At 49.9% G+C, this 16,826-nt stretch overlaps 3 protein-coding genes across 4 annotated transcripts in view; 1 reads left to right on the top strand and 2 right to left on the bottom strand.

Annotated features, from left to right (window-relative positions):
• Positions 1–57: 57 nt before the first annotated feature.
• On the top strand, positions 58–915 carry IUM83_02612 (putative 5 alpha steroid reductase; the record flags this gene model as incomplete). The annotated part of the gene is made up of 1 exon (XM_067926547.1): positions 58–915. The coding sequence occupies one exon, from the start codon at positions 58–60 to the stop codon at positions 913–915; it is 858 nt and encodes a 285-aa protein (XP_067796737.1).
• Positions 916–1,619: 704 nt separating this feature from the next.
• Positions 1,620–5,910, bottom strand: IUM83_02611 (CCR4-NOT transcription complex subunit 1; the record flags this gene model as incomplete). Of its 2 annotated transcripts, none has more annotated exons than XM_067926545.1 (3): positions 1,620–2,879; positions 5,138–5,507; positions 5,654–5,910. In XM_067926545.1, 3 exons carry the CDS (start codon positions 5,908–5,910, stop codon positions 1,620–1,622), a joined length of 1,887 nt encoding a protein of 628 aa, XP_067796573.1. The 2 variants fall into 2 exon arrangements, with proteins under 2 accessions (XP_067796573.1, XP_067796574.1); XM_067926546.1 differs by having other exon boundaries at positions 5,654–5,868.
• Positions 5,911–6,924: 1,014 nt separating this feature from the next.
• The window catches only part of IUM83_02610 (uncharacterized protein), a gene marked incomplete at both ends in the record, with an annotated part of 28,583 nt that continues 18,681 nt past the window's right edge, over positions 6,925–16,826 (bottom strand). The window contains 2 exons of the mRNA XM_067926544.1: positions 6,925–6,948; positions 7,035–7,121. Of these exons, the coding sequence (XP_067796575.1) occupies positions 6,925–6,948; positions 7,035–7,121 (111 nt within the window). The remainder of the gene's footprint in view (positions 6,949–7,034; positions 7,122–16,826) is intronic.

Below are 16,826 nucleotides of genomic sequence, written 5' to 3'. Positions count from 1 at the left end.
TTAGGTGCAGGACTGTATACTCAGCCCAAGTGTATATCGGTACGGTTGAAGCTGACCATGGGCTTGCTGCGCGATGTGGCCGGCTCGGCCGTCGCGCTCTCGCTGGCGGCGCTCGTAGCGACCCAGACGGGGCTGCAGCTCTACGCGGCCGTGTGCATGGGCGCGCAGTGGCTCTCGGCGCTCTACGCCGTCCCCAAGCAGGACGAGCGCTTCTTCGACCTCACAGGCTCCGTCACCTACGCACTTGTGTCGCTGCTGGCCTACGCCGGCAGCGGCCGCGCGTCCTGGCGCGAGTCGCTGCTCACGGCGCTCGTGTGGCTCTGGTGCGTGCGCCTCGGCGCCTTCCTGTTCCTGCGCATCCGCGAGTGCGGCGAGGACAAGCGCTTCAAGGACATCCGCGTGAACCCACTGCGGTTCCTGGGCGTCTGGAGCATCCAGGGCCTCTGGGTGCTGCTCACGGCGCTGCCTGTGCTGCTCGCCCTCGAGCACGGCATTCGCGACCCGCAGGTGTCGCCGCTGGACGTGGCCGGGCTCTCGCTCTGGGCCGCCGGCTACGCGCTGGAAGTCGCCGCCGACTACCAGAAGACCCAGTTCCGTCGGGACCAGAGCAAGAAGGGGCAGTTCATCCAGAGCGGCCTCTGGTACTACAGCCGCCACCCCAACTACTGCGGGGAGATCATGATGTGGATCGGCGTCTTCTGCACGAGTGTGCACACGCTGCCGAGCACGGCGCTGAAGTGCTGGGCTGCCGTGAGTCCGGCCTTCGTGGCGTTCCTGCTCTTGTTCGTGTCGGGCGTTCCGCTGCTGGAGCAGCAGGCAGAAGAGCGCTGGGGATCGACCAGAGCGTACCAAGAGTACAAGGCACAGACCTGCGTGCTGGTGCCCATGCCCAAGCTCAAAGCGAAAGCGGCGTAGGTTGATACCGGACGGCAATTTTGAGAGCAAGCAGGAGAAGCTTCGGTTTCAGGGAATGAAGGTTAAATTGACACAGCCCGCAGACTTAGTGCCATAAGCCTGCATGGTCCTATCATTCCGTGGCCGGTCTTCCGAGGTCAACAGCAGATATTTAACTAGGTAGAGGCGAAGCTTTAGTCTGGGAGGACTGTGTGTATAGCGTATTGTATTGTATTGGAAACGCGTTTCGCGAGCCGTCTAGCCACCGGGGTGGTTCAACTTCCGCATGCGTCGGGTTATCTCTCTCTTCTACTTATCCGTCTCTCTCGGTCAATGTCCGTCCGTCGGAGCGTGCGCTAGTAGTCCCTCGACGAGGTGTTTCCAGCCCTTGCGATCTTGCGCGCATAGCCGAAGTAGGTAGAGGTCCGGTGTTCGTTGCAGTCTGTGTCCGATGGAAAGCGTTTGGAGGTCGGCATCAAGTACCATAGGAAGCGTGAGACGTCGTCGTCCGAGCCATTTGCCGGCGGTGCTTAGCCTGAAGTATGCGTCCATGAAGCGGTACGCCGGTATGTTGGCGGGGCGGCGTAGGATGTGGCCAAAGAGCCTCCAGCGGCTACGTAGTAACGTGTATCGGAGCGGTTCAGTCTTGTGTATAGCGTAATTTCTGAAAATAGGATGTGGCTTGTAGTACATGTAGTATTCAAGAATACTGTAAGAAAGCGCTTTCAGTCCCCCGACTCGAGCAACTTCGACTGCACCATTACCCGCGACCAGCCGCACACGAACTCGATCCAGTGCGTGAAAACCTGCTGAGCGTGCAGCTCGCAATCAAACTGGCCCCAGTTTTCGCAGGTGACGTCGATTGTAGTTTCATCCACCTCAGAGAACTTCGTGCATATTCCTCCTTGGCTGATCCACTTGACATTCGGCTGCGGTTCTTCAGCTGCTTGGCTTTTGGCGTTGGCTTGAGAGTCTTTGATCGCAAGCATCGATCCAAACCAGCGCTTTCCGTTCAAATCGACCCCCGTACGACGCCGGACTAGCGTAAAGTAGCGAGTGTGGACGCGGCCAGGAATGCTGTGGACCATGACGTGAGAGTTCGCGTCGAAGGACTGAAGCACTTGAGTGCTCACCTTGGACCGCTGGGCGGGGCTCCAGTTCAGCGGCACGAATACAAGAGGCCAAGAATTGAGATTTTCTGCTTCAATCATCGCGTCCGCTTTGTCCAGTGAGCAAGCTACGCGTGCAGTGAGCTTCATACGGCCGTGAAAAGACTCTTCTCCAGTATTTCGCGTAAGAGGGGCGCGATGCACACTCCAGCCAAACAGCCGCCCAGTTAGAGGAATGATCTGATCGACTTGGTCCGTGCAGGATGCCACCGCGTCTTGGTATTCAGACAGTGTGAATGGATGAAAGTAGAAGGATGGCTCCCCATTTGGATATCTCACCCTCCATCCGTCCTCGGAACTGACCAGGGTTGGTCTCCTTCGTAACTTCTTGCTGGCTTCGTCGATCGTCTCGCCATTAGAATTGCACTCGTGTTCTGATCCCATGCTGGCATCTAGCGCGCTATCGTTGACCAGAGACTGGAAGTGCTCGTGCTGCTGAAGCTTCTCGTGGAGCTCCGTGTTCTCGGTGCGCAATGTGTCGCTCTCGAGGATAAGGCGGTGCACTGCATCGCCGAGTTCGCGTTCGATTGATGTAGGGTTGTCTTGAACTACACTGGAGCGGTTCAAGGCAGCTAGCTGGCCCTTGATCTGCTGCTCCAGGAGCTGTCGCTCAAGCCGCATCTGCAGTAGCTCGCCCTTCTTCACCACTCGCTGCCGCGCCATGTTCTGACACCGGGTCTTCCGTCTCATCTCAGCCTTGGCTTGCTTGGTCCAGGCCCGCGTCGTTGAGTCGGCCCACTTGTGGAGCATGACCCAGGCCTTCTCGTCAGTCTTCGTGCCGCCTTCAGAGGCGACCATGCTTGTGTTGGAGTGGCGCTGATCAAGAATGGCGGTTTGTGAGGCACGTGGTTTGTCAGGCACAGTCATCCCATCCACCACTGCGTCTCCTGCTGTTGAGCAGCTGCGTTAGTAACAATGGACTGTTCCCGTGGCGTGAGGAGGAATTTCCATAAATCAGTCATCTTCACTAAAATTTGTCAAAACGATTGTGGTACCAGTAATTTTATAGCATTACTGATGTGTACTAGACTAACCTCAGTAATATACTGACATACAAACATCAATTTTATCCGATATCAGTAGCGTAGCACACCAGAAATAGCAAGGTGGTTTTTGCTTTTGCAATGTATACTACTGTAGTGATGTCATGTTGCGACCTTGGATGGACAAAAACGTCTAGTGAAACCTGGATCACGAACTAACTATACAACTACCGAGCACCTAAAGCCCGCCATTCTACGCTTCCATCCTTGCCTGACGTGTGACTAGAGCTCGCCAGAATGTTCGCTGCTGTCGGTTAACAGGACGAGAAGAGAGGCTTCTGACACGATAGTCCGATCGTGGGAACTCAGCCACATCGCAGCAAACTGCAAGAGAATGATAGCTGCTTTGGCTTTAGAATCACAAATACATGGTACCGAATCGTAAACAAGAACTAACAGTTTGTGCCGTCGGCCAGCTTAGCAGCATTATATCAATAAATGGATTACAGTTTAGGATGTCGTTAGCCGAATCGTTAAGTGACAACAATGTATAATACCTCACTCAAAAACAAATGGATTCAGTTACTACTCGCACAATCGTTAGAGAATTTATAGACAGTTTTAGTTTAGGGTGAGCCCATACCATGCGTGTAACGGTTCGCTGGCACTCCCAGCTGCTACGATTACGCTTGGGTTGGAGTACTCGGAGTCAGATAAACAACGCAAACTGAGGGCCGTTCTTAACAGAGGTACCAGGTAGTTTGGTAGATTTTGGTATCATCCGTGATACCTGCGTGCATAATCGTCTCTGACAGAACCAGGCACAGAAGAGTATAGCCAGGCATGAGGTATCACGAGGTATCACAAAAGATAACATACATACGCCTTTAGTGAGACATCAGCAACATAGGGGTGACACACCATCCGATGCGCATAAAACCTCTATAAAATAATGGATACAGAACAAAATATGTATTATGAAGTTACTCGGGAACCCCCCACCCATTTTTTGATTGGCTCCCACAGCATCTTGTGGAGGAGGCAGCAAGTGAGTCTTGAATCTACCGTTCACGTAGCAATGGCCCACCGAAATATGGTTTGCCTTTCTGAAGCCGCTAATGATGGAGTCACTACCCACCATTTCCCACGCCTTACCAATAATGTGAGACAGCAGCACACGTCGCTCGCTGGCGTGCTAGCAAAATCGTGATCCATGTACCACTCACGATACAGGTACCTCAAAAAATTGCTGCTCAGTAAAATAGTCTATCCTCACATCTAAGGTTCACAAACTCGCCGAATTACCCCCTCCCTCACAGAAGCGATAAACGCAAGCAGCGGGACGCTTCATGGGAGCGGCTCGCTGACGGAACCGCGCCATCAGACCCCCCCCCCCCCCATTCCCAAACGCAAGTGGTCTGAGCAGCGAGTGAAGTCGCATCTGTATAACCTTACCATAGAGACCAACGCCGTCTCGTGGTGCTTGCTTCTTGCGAAACGAGTCCTCTTCTGTAAAGAAAGCCTACCTTCCCTCCCTGTCAGAATCAATGTTCGAAATGATTGTGCGCTAGACTCGCTTGTGTAGCTGAACACCTGGAACCTGGGGCCTTTTTCTCAGGTTCCAGATCTCAGTTTTGTCTGAATTGGCGGGGAAATCACCGCTGAACTAAAAAAAACTTATAAGGTTTTATTTTTGACTTGGTTTCGACCAATTCTCTGGATTTTAATCCAGAGTTGTTGGGGCGATCCCAAAAACCCTCCCAATTTTGAAATGATAGCACCACAACTGATTTATATCTGCATTATACCGTTGCAATCATTTCACACCAAAACTGAATGTTGCTTCTAACTCCAACACAATGATGGTCACGAAACACACTCACACCAGCAACAACCAGAAATACCTACAATATTGCATACTATAATATTACATATTACTTAGCTCAAGCTCACAGTCCTGTCGTATTGAAGTTAGTTTGGTGCAACGATAGCACGCGGAGCTAACGGGCACATGCTTCTCTCCCATCCAACGGAAACTAGCTCACTTTCACCTTTGCAGCAAAAAGCACACAGGACAAGACCTACTCTCACCGCTGTGGCTGATGCTTCAACGCATTCGAGAGCTTCGCGTGCAGGAGGTCCAAACACTTGAATGTATCGAATAGACTCCGGCCAGAACCAAAACGCCAGATACACGAGCGCTAGCATCGTGGGGATCTCGATGAACGCGCCCACAACACTCATCTGCGCTGGGTCCGACTTGAGTCCGAACGACGCAATGGCCACCGCCAGCGCCAGTTCGAAGTTGTTGCTGGCAGCCGTGAACGACAGCGTCACGGCTTGCTCATACGTGGCCCCGAGCCACCAGCCCATCAGGAAGGAGACCACGAACATGAACATGAAGTAGATGAGCAGCGGCACGGCGGCGTAGATAACCCAGGTTGGACGAGATGCGCGTGCTCTGCGAGGCGAACAGCACGATGATCGTGAAGAGCAGCGCCTTGAGCGTGAGCACGCCGATACGCGGCGTGAACTTGTAGAAGTACCAGGTGGCACCCTTGGCCTTAGTTAGTGACCGCGTACCATGTGAGCAGCGTCGTCACGAACGACGCGCTCACGTAGATGCCACCGTTCTTGGCGACCACGCACATGGCGACGTGGATCTCGGCGCTCGAATCGATTCCCAGGTGGCTTTGGAGGTCGTTGATGAAGAGACCCGCGGAGGGCGAGTAGAGTCCAATGGTGAGTACAGAGTTCATGGCCACAATAGCGGCGCAGTACTCAGCGTCTCCGCCCGCGAGGCTGTTCCAGACCACGACCATGGCAATGCAGCACGCGCAGCCCACGAGGCTGAGCCCCGTCATGTAGCCAATGTCGCCGCCGACGAGAGGAAGAACATGACGAAGGGCCCGAGCACCCAGTTCTGCACCATCGTTAGCAGCACCAGGTTCCAGCGCACCTTGGTGAGAGACGGGTACATCATGACGAGCAGCCCCACGGCCACGAGCACATTGGTGCTGCCCACAGCGAACTATCCACAGGTATGTCGAAAGCGTGAAATTACCATACTGACTATTTGCAGCTTGAGGCCTCAGGGCGAAGCGGATGTCTACATTTAATTTAATCATCACATAAATTTTAAATATAAAAGTTGAAAAACTATTTGTAAATCCAGAGCTTCCCCGTATAAATACAGCACTGTATAAACCTCGTGAACCTTTGCGGGTTCACGCTATCACAACGTATCACGGAGGCAAAACCGGAATTTTGTCGTTGAATTCTCTCGATGCTGATCCCAGTACCACCATCATTTCACGCGCGCTATCTAGCATGATCTCTTCTTCCGAAGCGTGTCGCTCCAGGCAAAGAGTTCGCCTTCTCAAGCGCTGACGCCAAAGCGTTCGTCGACGAGGTCACTATCACCACCATTGAGCGTCTGCCCGTCTACCTCAGCACCGCTATCAAGGTCCATGCTTGAGCGAGCGCGAGCCCAAAGAGGGGGAGAAATGAGAGGGGGAGGGTCTCGCATGAGAGGCGGGAAGTAACCGGAAAATGACAATTGAAAAATCATGTGAACCGTTGAATTTCATTCTCATCAGAACCGTAGATCGGTTGCACCGTGATACTTGCCTGTTTCGTCCACAATTGGACCTTGGTATCACGGTGATACCGATCTACCTCTGTTAATAACGGCCCTGAGGAGGCCGGACGCAGTGTATCACTCAATGACCATTTCTGGGATACATGTAGCTGTACGTACGCGTTCAAGGAAGCAGCAATCTTCGTTAGAGTAAGGAGATCAGCACATCTGGTTATCGTGTACAAATTAATAAAGCAGAAAGCGTAGACTTGTGTGGCCTGATTAAAAGAGTAATAAGTTAGAGCAGAGAGAGTAGCCTTGACTGACATCGAAGCGTAGCAAGAGCAATCGTGTCTGACGTTGGCCAAGTTAGAGCAGAAAGAGTACTCGTGCACGACTTTGACGTACACTGAAGCCGCATGATAGGACGGCCCCGAGCGGTCCGTCACGCTCTCCTACCCAAGTCTTCAAAACTCGTCTTCTACACATCATACACTGCATCTCAAACAGTTAGATCAGTAAGAGAACACCCCAACGTTGGAGGGTCGCATGACCACGAGGCATGAGGCAAGGCGATGCGTGGCCCTCTCTCTCCGAAAGCCCTCGCGAGTGGTGCCTTGAAAGTGTAGCTGTTCCGCCGCTGCTGGAAGAACGTGGGCTACTTGAGAAAGCCTTCCTGGCAGCATGATGGTGGAACTTTGAGCAGTTGGTTGACAATTTCGGAGTGTGAAGACGGGTAACATTCAGGAAACCTTCGGCCACCACATACACACGTATGTTTGTGTTACGTTAGCCGCAATCTTCGACATATGGACTCAAGCGACATTCTCGAATTAAATCCTGGGGGGGGGGGGGGGGGGGGGCTGAATCGAAAAGAAAAAAAAATGAGCTGCTGCTGCGGACATTGACAACCCCTAATAGTTTAACAGTTATTGTGCATTGCAAATGTTTTGTCGTTTTCACTAAGCGCCAAGTCTTCTCCAGATATAATAAATCGACGTCGATATAATAAAACGAGGTCAATAAAAAGGGCAAATCGATCTATGTAGACCGGCTAATAAATCGAGCAGCGTTGGAGCTAGCGATCGATCTCCTTGTGAATTTCATTATAACGAGGTCGATCTAAGGTAAAACGATCCTTTTTGTGTTTTTGAAAACGCAAATCGAGGTCGATAAACCATAATGTGTGGAACGGTCGACCTCGATCTACACGACATTTTATCTGCTAAGCACATATTTTTACCATTTTAATGATTTGATCCGTCCAAAACGCTGCCCATTTTTTAAAATGGGCAGCAAAAAATGGGCAGCGTTTTGGACGGATCAAATCGGACCAAGTTTGGAATTTGGTCCGTTTTGATTCGTTCAAAACGCAGCGGGAATCGAAGCTTTAGCACTGGTTCTGTTTGTACTACAGTAGTACTGTATTGCAGATTACCGTTATTAAACGACCCTAGCGCGACAATCACTTATCTGACAAATTCGTAGGACAATAATCCTCCGATGAAGGAAAGGGATTTTATTGGTCAAAATTAACCTACGTTGCCTGGTGTTGATGTTGAAGAAGTCCGAGCTTGCTGTTGCCACGCCTCCCTCACAAGCCCAAAGATAGTAGTGACTGACAACTCTGCTACGCGTTTTTTTTTTCTCTTCGAAGGTGCCGGTTGCAGATAGTCCATTCCTACACGAAAACCTTCCGCTGCCTGCTGCTCAGACATACTTGATGGAATAGCCAATCCAGCCGACACGGCCGCTGTTTGAATGAGCCGAATCATGACAGTCCAATCAGAGAAAGTTTTGTGCAGTGCTTTACTAGGTAGACCATGTGCTCGAATAGTTTTAAAAGGAAGATAGTCTTTGTGGGAATCCCGAACACCACGGTTTTAAAACAATGCGCAACTCCGGCGTCCTGACGCTCAATAGTTGCCCAGCACAAATCCTGGTAAAGTGAAAAAGGTAATGGTTCTTTGTCAGACTCGCGCGGAGCTCCCGACTGATACTTTAATGCCTGCAGCCGCTTCAACCCCGAACAAAAAGTTGACATGCTATTCTCGTAGGAAGGAGGAAGAGGAATCTGCTTACGACGGTTAAGATCTTTGAGATCACTTCGGTAGCTGATCAGTGTGCTAACACTCACTGTCTGTTGCCTTTAAACTAGAAACTCTTCAAACTCTTGCGATGTGAAGCGGCTGAGGTCGATCTGGCCGCTGTTGTCGAAACAATGGCGTGTTTCACTGTTTTTAGTGCTGATATTCCAGCGCGAAATGGTTCGCAGACTTCCTGCGTACGTGCGCTGAGTTCTCGTTGAAATGCATGTGTCGCGTACATATAGGGCGGTAATGTATCTACGTGCATTGGTAGCAATCTCTTCGTCAATAGCTAGGACGCCGCTCTGCTCATCCGCAGCGAGCACCGAAATGCAGTCTATCGCAGTCTCCTTAGCTCCTGGAGCAACTGGTGGAGTGGGAGTGCTGTCCGCGCCCGAGGTGCAATTCGCCCCTTTGCTACAGGGCCTCGGCTTGTCCGTCGTTTGAGACACATCACAGGTATCATCGAGTACGGGGGTACAATTCGTGGGCTTCGAGCTCGGGGTGGCGCTGGTATTGACGTCCTTAGCGGTAGTCGAGGTGGCAGCCACACCAGATGAAGTGACAGCTATGGCGGTGTTGGGGGAGCACGTACTGGTTGTTGAGCGACAGGTGACTGCTGCGGACACTGAGGCGTCCTTTGAGGCTGGTGCCGCGGTCTGGAAGCGCATGGGAGTGCTGCCGGAGTGGGTGGTGACTGATGAGTCGGTAGCGAGGCCATTCTGCATGCTGCGAGTGCGGATCGTGCGAGAAATGCGTGAAGTTGGCTTGACGTTTGGTGCGTGCGTTTATGCCAATCGCTGTCGACTATTTCCCGTCAGATTTTAGTCCAACGAAACACACGCCAATCAATCATCAAACAACAGCAATACAAACTCCAAGCCATTCGCCTTCTCCTCATTTACGATGTCAGTAAAGATGTAGGCCAAAATCCTACGATCCAATACAAAGACGTAGATTCTGCCTACGAAACAACGACAATCATGCACATCGCAGCAACCTGGCTAAAACAAATAATTCGCAGTTCGTGAGAACTGTGCTTGCCGCTCCAGGCGAGCTTGTCATCGATCGACATTCAGCTACATTCACGCTACACTAGACAACGTAGGGTTATGGCAGACAAGTTGCACTCCCAAGTAATGTTTATCATTATGCAACTTACTGTTTACCAGCGCGAAAGCACGTAAAGCAAGTTGCAAAGGCATGTAAGGCTACGCAATATCATTGTGCAACTTACTATTTGGAAGCACGAACGCAGTAAACGAAACAATGCAGACGGCACAAACTATGTTGCAACGCAAACAATGCTGAACAAGGAAGCAAGTTGCAAAGGCAAGCAAGGCTCGGCAAGAGCGGAGCAAGTACAATCACCAGCGCTGACCAGCATCAGGAGGGTTAGCGCCGCTAGCCAGCGTGCCGATGGCGTGCAGACAGTTTGATCTCGTGCCTAAATCCGGAGAGCGTTGAGGGTATTGTGTGTGTGCGTGGTGGCCACCACAGTCTTGACCGCAAAACCGGTGGTTGAGCTTTCTTCATGTATTTACTCAAGGCGCTCTCTGTGAGCAAATCCGCGGTCCGCATGCATTTTCAGCAAATTTTTCGCAATTTACTTAAAGGCAGAGAGTATTGACACAATCTATTCTACCACAATCTCAATACAATGCGACAATCTGTACAATCTCGTCCAATCTGCCATAATCTACCACAAGCAGCTTGTATAAAAAAATACAATCTCATACAATCTTATCGCCATTCTATACGCGCTTAAAGCAAATGACAGCTAAAGACAATGCATTTTGAGCAGATGACAGCTAAAAACAATGCATTTTGAGCAGACGACACCCGAATGTCTGGTCGGTGTTATATTCGAAGCGCGTAACAGGTCGTTTTAATTGGCGTTAATTTGTGTACCACACACACGTTCCCTAGGACTTAGATCTTTGGGGCATATCCTGCAATGAAGTTATGTATTATGAAGTTACGCTAACAAGACCTTAAGCAAGTATCTGTACCTAAGATAATCAACATCCATCGGAGCGTCGTAGGATTGGAATAGGTAGTTTTCAATGAAAGTCAGAACCCATATTCCGCAACTAACACCGTCCATTTGCTGGTAATCCCTGCTGACAATGCGTTTCCATCTCTTGTCATCTTTGAGTAGGGGGCGGAAGACGTTCTTGAATAATGTATCGACAGCGTCGACAGCTTTCCTGTCGATTCGAGGATCCATCACCGTATACGTCCATCTCTCCAAGCTAATGCACAACGCGCACCAGTGATCTCCGTCGAGAAGGACGGCACCTACGATGTTGTCCTTAGCATCTGCGATTATCCGGTTGCTCTCCAACCATGCAATTCATTCAGTATCGGTATCCATGGCCATTAACTGGTGCGAAAACGTACAGATAGGTAGCGAGTCTGCAAGGGCGTCGGCTTCACCGCAAATGACATCAAGCGCCGCAGTGATGCATACATCTTCCAGTTCCCTTTTCATAGCGAATCGAAGCAGTGCTAACTCCTCTTCATCTTGCAGGTTTGCATACTGAATGCACGTACATACGTCAGCGAGGTCAACATCCGCCGCGTCGGCAAATACTGAGTTAGGATCCGCGGCATGTAGGTTGATCGCATGGACCCACGAAATGGTGCTCTCGAGCCAGCGGAATGTGGCCCAAAGTTTGTGCCAAATATCCATTGCCCGGATGTAGTCACCTGTAAGTTTTAGATACAAAGTATCCCGTCCAAGCTCAAATTTGAAAAGAATTTCCTCGTCTTTCAAAACAACTTCCTTGTGGGTGTAATACGTATTTCTGCACTCTGTCAGCAGCTCCAGACACTTCATAATCCAATCTCTAGGAAGTACCGCCCGGCAAATTTCTGCGTTTCGCCGCCACTTAGTGGAATTTGCACCAGGTACTGCAATGCATAGTCCTGGTTGTTCTGCAGTTGTAGGAAAGTGTTCAACAATCTTAAACTTGCTAAAGAAGGAGTTCCATTCACGAGACGTGAGTAGATCTCCGTATACAGCTTGAGATAAAGCGTCAATAGTGTCGTCATTCTGTGACTCGACCCTCTCTCTCTCCATGCAGATGTTTTTGATCTCATCCAGTTTCTTCCGGCGAGCGAACTTACGTTGTTTCACTGTACGTTTTGGTCTTCCTACAGCCTTCAAACCCCGCATTACAGACCATAGATGAACAGATGTCGTTTTGGGTTTTTCCGATTGCAGAGCAGCAGGAACATCAACTCCATCCGAATCTTCTCCAAGTATGACGACCTCAGGAGCAGACTCTGAGCGGAAAGGTCTCGTTTCACCTCCTCCTACAGAAACAGTGTCTTCGCATGCAGATGCTCCAGGTTCATCGCTACGCACAACGCTCCACTCGTGTCTCGGCCCGAGTCATTCTGTTGTTCTTGGGGCGCATCCAAGTCAACCACACTCCTGTCTTCACAAAAACCTCTTGGTTCGCGAAGTCGTGCAACAGCGGCATCGAGGTCGTCCAACCTACCCTCCGCAAATGCGCTCGTAATTGCATCTAAAATTCTTCGACCTTGTTCATATTGACGTCCTCCATATTGACATACCGCTACTGCTATTCTCTTAGCCTGTACAAGAGAATCGTTGTACTTCTGAGTAGGCTCTCGTGGCGGCCGTAATTGAACAAAATTACTTTCTGAGTATCCACTAACTTCGTAGTCGCTGACGAGAAATCGGTCTAACATCGCTGCAGTGTTAAATCTCCAGCGATCATCAAGATAACCAAACGGAATTAGGGCAGGAATATTCATGCGCTTTCGTAGGTACAGTAGATGTCGACATGGTAGCTTTTGCGTTATTCCAAGCATGCAATAAGAGGTCCACACCGACGTGTCTACTTTGCAGGTGGTAGAGGCGCTAGCAACCACGTACAATTCATTTCCCTCATCACGAATATCGTAATACGTATCTGCCTTCGTCGCGATGTCATATTGCTCCTTTATGATATCAAACGCATAGCGGCTTACCATCTGTGCCAGCCGTGTCAACTCCACACTCGTATGGTGGACAGGGTCAAAGACTTGTCCGACCCTGGCCACCTCCGCAGTGAAGGCCTTTTGTTTAACCTTAGCCCACCAGATTAGACTTGTAACAGACTCATCAATATCCACATTTTGATCAACTATCGTCTTGATCTTTTGCCAGGATGATTCCAACCTGTTATCGGTATTGTTGCCGAGATGGACTGCGTTGTCGCGTAAATATGAGCACCACATCTCTCGGCATTTGCGCCAATTCTCCACAAAGTAAGTCCAGAATAGAGGAGCACCAACGTCTTCAGTTGTATTGCTTTCAGCGACGTCAGTGTCAGGAACCCCAAGTTCTTGGCGCATGAAGCGAAAGCACTCGTCATACTCTGCTTCGGTTTTAGCTTTCACGATAAGGCTAACAACAGGCTTGAGTCGATTCCTTTGAATAGCGGAGAGTCCGTACGCTGCCTTACCAATTCGTTTCTGGATATATTTGATGGCATGAAATTGGCATAACAGCACTCTTGCTTGCGGTAGTTCGGACTTGAAAACTTCAATTTCAGTAAAATCTTTGTCAACAATGACGCACTGGATTTCTGTCCATCGTGGATTGCATCGCTTGAACTGGCGGATAGCATGCCGTAGCGTTTCAGATTGTACATCTGTGAGGAGGGCATGCTGACAGCAGAACATGGAATAAAGTTAGGAAACAATCTAGTACAAACTAATACAATCTGCTACAATCTCATTTACAATCCAATACAATCTGATACAAACCACCATAATTTAAGTTCTAGCCGACAGGTTGAACTAAAGACAGAGCGTGTCTAGTATTGCGTCGGTCGTAGAGCTTGAGGGGCTTACCTGGACATGCTGACCATGGCCAAAAGAATCATGGACCATGAAAGAGAGCAGTCGGTACCGCTCCGCGTTCGTCCCATGCGTAGCGTCCACAACAATCGTTTCAGGAAAACTTGAAAACAGTGACCGCATATGGGATGTTTGCAATACGATACACCGTGCAATCACCTATGCAACAATATAGCTTCTGCGTTAATAGATTTCTCAAAAATGTGAACTCCCGCCTCGCCTTACCTCCTTGTCGACTCGGTCGATGTCGACGTGGGCGACACCATACTTTTCCTCCTCGCAAAATCGATCCAAAATTTCAGCTAAAACGCTCCGAAACCGTCGTTCCAGCCCCCTCCTCCTGTTTCAACTTCGCTAGGAGATTGTGAACTTCTACCATGCACGGCTCTGAATCCGTGTTTTCCCAGATGTACTTCAATATCTTCTTCCTTGTCACCCCGATCCGCCGCAACGCATTCACATCCGACAACTTGATGCTGCTCAACCGCATGCGGTTCCGAGGTATCTGCTCGTACTCGGCTTTTCCGACGCAGTGGTTGTGTTCCGAGTGATGCTGAGATACAATTAGGAAGTAGCGGTCACCTTCGCGGCACTGCAGTATATGAAGCTGATCAAATCGTAACGTTAGTACTGTCAAAATGAAAATTATAATGCAAAATGCGTGTACCTTGGCTTTGCAGCCCAGTGGGCAAACATTGCGTTGAGGTCGTTTGCCACCACCACGATTGTTAAAATGAACAGAATACTGTAGGTAACTCTCAACAATATATTACTCTTAACCTCTTATTCCTATGCCTACTACTCTAGGTCCGTGCTCGGTACCTGGAGGCAAAAGAGGAAGTGAGCTCGTCTTCGGACTGCGTCCTCGACAGCTCACTCCTCGGCCTCTTGTCGTCATCGCACTATGGATGGCAGGAAGCTCTCTGCACTACCCAGATCGCAGCTGGCGATCTGAACATTTTCCTCTCGTACTTGCTAATATAAACATTAACAACTTAACGAGGTTTTTCTTTCATTATTCAATTACTCGACTGGCAGACAGGCGTTGCCTGCTGCCATTCTACGAGCGGGGCGCGCGCTGCGCGCCTCCTCATTCAACACGCCCACTAAGTACTAGGGGACAATTTCAGTTCGCGAACGCCTAGTTTCTCTCTTAGTTTCAGGAATTGTTTTGTGGGAAGAGCTTTAGTGAGAATATCCGCTGTCATCTCTGTTGTAGAGCAATAGGCTATCTTAAGGCGACCGAGTTCAACAAGGTCCCTCGTAAACAGATAGCGGATCTCAATGTGCTTATTTGCTTTGTGATTTCCAGGGTTTTTCACAATGCTGATGGCAGCGTTGCTGTCACACCATACCTGCACTGGTACCTTTTGAGGAAATCCCATTTCTCCCAGCAAATGCCACAACCACTCACTTTCCTTGGCTCCCTCACTTAGTGCGATAAGTTCAGCTTCAGCAGTTGAGAGTGACACGCCTCCCTGTTTGCTACTGCACCATGACACACTCGCTCCGGCCATTTGGATCACATACCCAGTTACGGATTTACGTTCTTTTGATTGACACGCGAAGCTCGCGTCAGTGTACACTTCGTAAGTCACGTCTCTCGTTTTTCCATCGAGAAACAGACCGTACGTTGACGTCCCTTTCAAGTATTTGAGTACTCGCCTAGCTGCATCCCAATGCGTGCGGTTGTAGCAAGATAGAAATTTGCTTAATTCTCTAACCGCGTTGGCGATATCCGGGCGTGTGCCACGGACCAAATATTGGAGTGAGCCAACAATACCTCTGAAGTCAAAGGGCTGCGCAGCAATTTGCTCTGCGCTTAGTTTCGTCTCGGGTTCGAGTACGAGGCCAGGCACTTGTGGTGTCATTACTGGCGCGCATTCGCCCAGTTTGTACTTTGTAATCAGCTCTGCAATGTACTTGCGCTGTGAGATCATCATCACACGCTGATTTCTATTGCGGTGCACCTCCATCTTGAGGATATAATGAATGTCACCCAGGTCTTTCATTTTGAACCGGTTTGACAATTCGGCTTTCAGCCTGTTAATGAGTCGCATATCTCGCGACATGATCGTCAGATCATCGACATATACCACGACTATGATCCATTCTTCTCCCACTTTTTGCACGTAGATGCAAAACTCTTTGTGGCAGCGTGCAAAACCCATCGACGTCAAAAAGGTATGTAAAACTCGATACCAGATGCGTGGGGCTTGCTTCAGGCCATAGATGCTCTTTTGAAGTTCACAGACCAAATGCTCATGGCCTCGCTTCGCAAATCCGTGAGGTTGCCTCATATAGATCTTTTGCTCTCCGTCCATCGTGCCGTTCAGAAACGCCGTATGGACATCCATCTGATGGATATGACAGTCCAATATCGTTCCAATCGCCAGCACTAGGCGCAGTGACTCGAATCGTGCCACTGGTGCGTATACCTCGTCACAGTCTACCCCGAACTCCTGGTGGTTGCCTTGTGCTACGAGGCGTGCTTTGAACCGCTCGACAGTCCCGTCAGCGTTATACTTTACAACTAGTACCCAATGACATGGCAAAGCCTTACGCCCAGGTGGCAGTCGTACGAGTCTCCACGTCCCATTCTCGATCAAGGAGTCGTACTCAAGTTCCAGAGCCTGTTTCCACTGCTCTCTATAAGGGCCACTCAACGCGTCTTTGAGCGATCGTGGTGTAGGCACTCTGTGCTCTAGAATGTCTTGCGCAACGTTGTGCTCTAACATTGCCTGGAAGCACTGATAGTCCGAGTATCTCTTCGGTTTCTTCGCCTCTCGACGTGGGCGGGGCTCGCGCCTTGGTGGCGTATCCACGAGTCCCGCACGTCGGCGTTTCTTAGCTCCCACTGCTGGGTTACTGGCCTGCGCAAGTTCTTCAGCTCCCACTGCACCAGTAGACCCTCTGTAACGGGGTTACACGTACAAGTGGCTGCAAGCCACTTGTGAATTTAACAGATAGGTTATCTGTTAAACGTTTTGGATACTTCCTCACATTGGTGTAAGACACACCGATGGATACATTGAAGTGGACCACCACAGTGAGTGGTCCACACACACACCCAAAAGATCCTATTGGTAGAAAGCAGCATCTTTCTACCAATCAGAGACATGCATATTAGCGGGGCTCTGACAGCCAGCCGCTGCCAACCCTTTCATAGATGATAAACAGTTTTTAGCAGATTTTAGAGGAAGATCAATTTACAAACAATACAGTTCTCATTTTA

The sequence above is a fragment of the Phytophthora cinnamomi genome, assembly GCF_018691715.1.
Source record: "Phytophthora cinnamomi strain GKB4 chromosome Unknown Contig16, whole genome shotgun sequence".
NCBI classification, from domain to species: Eukaryota; Oomycota; class Peronosporomycetes; order Peronosporales; family Peronosporaceae; genus Phytophthora; species Phytophthora cinnamomi.
This window is presented reverse-complemented; position numbering and strand designations above follow the sequence as displayed.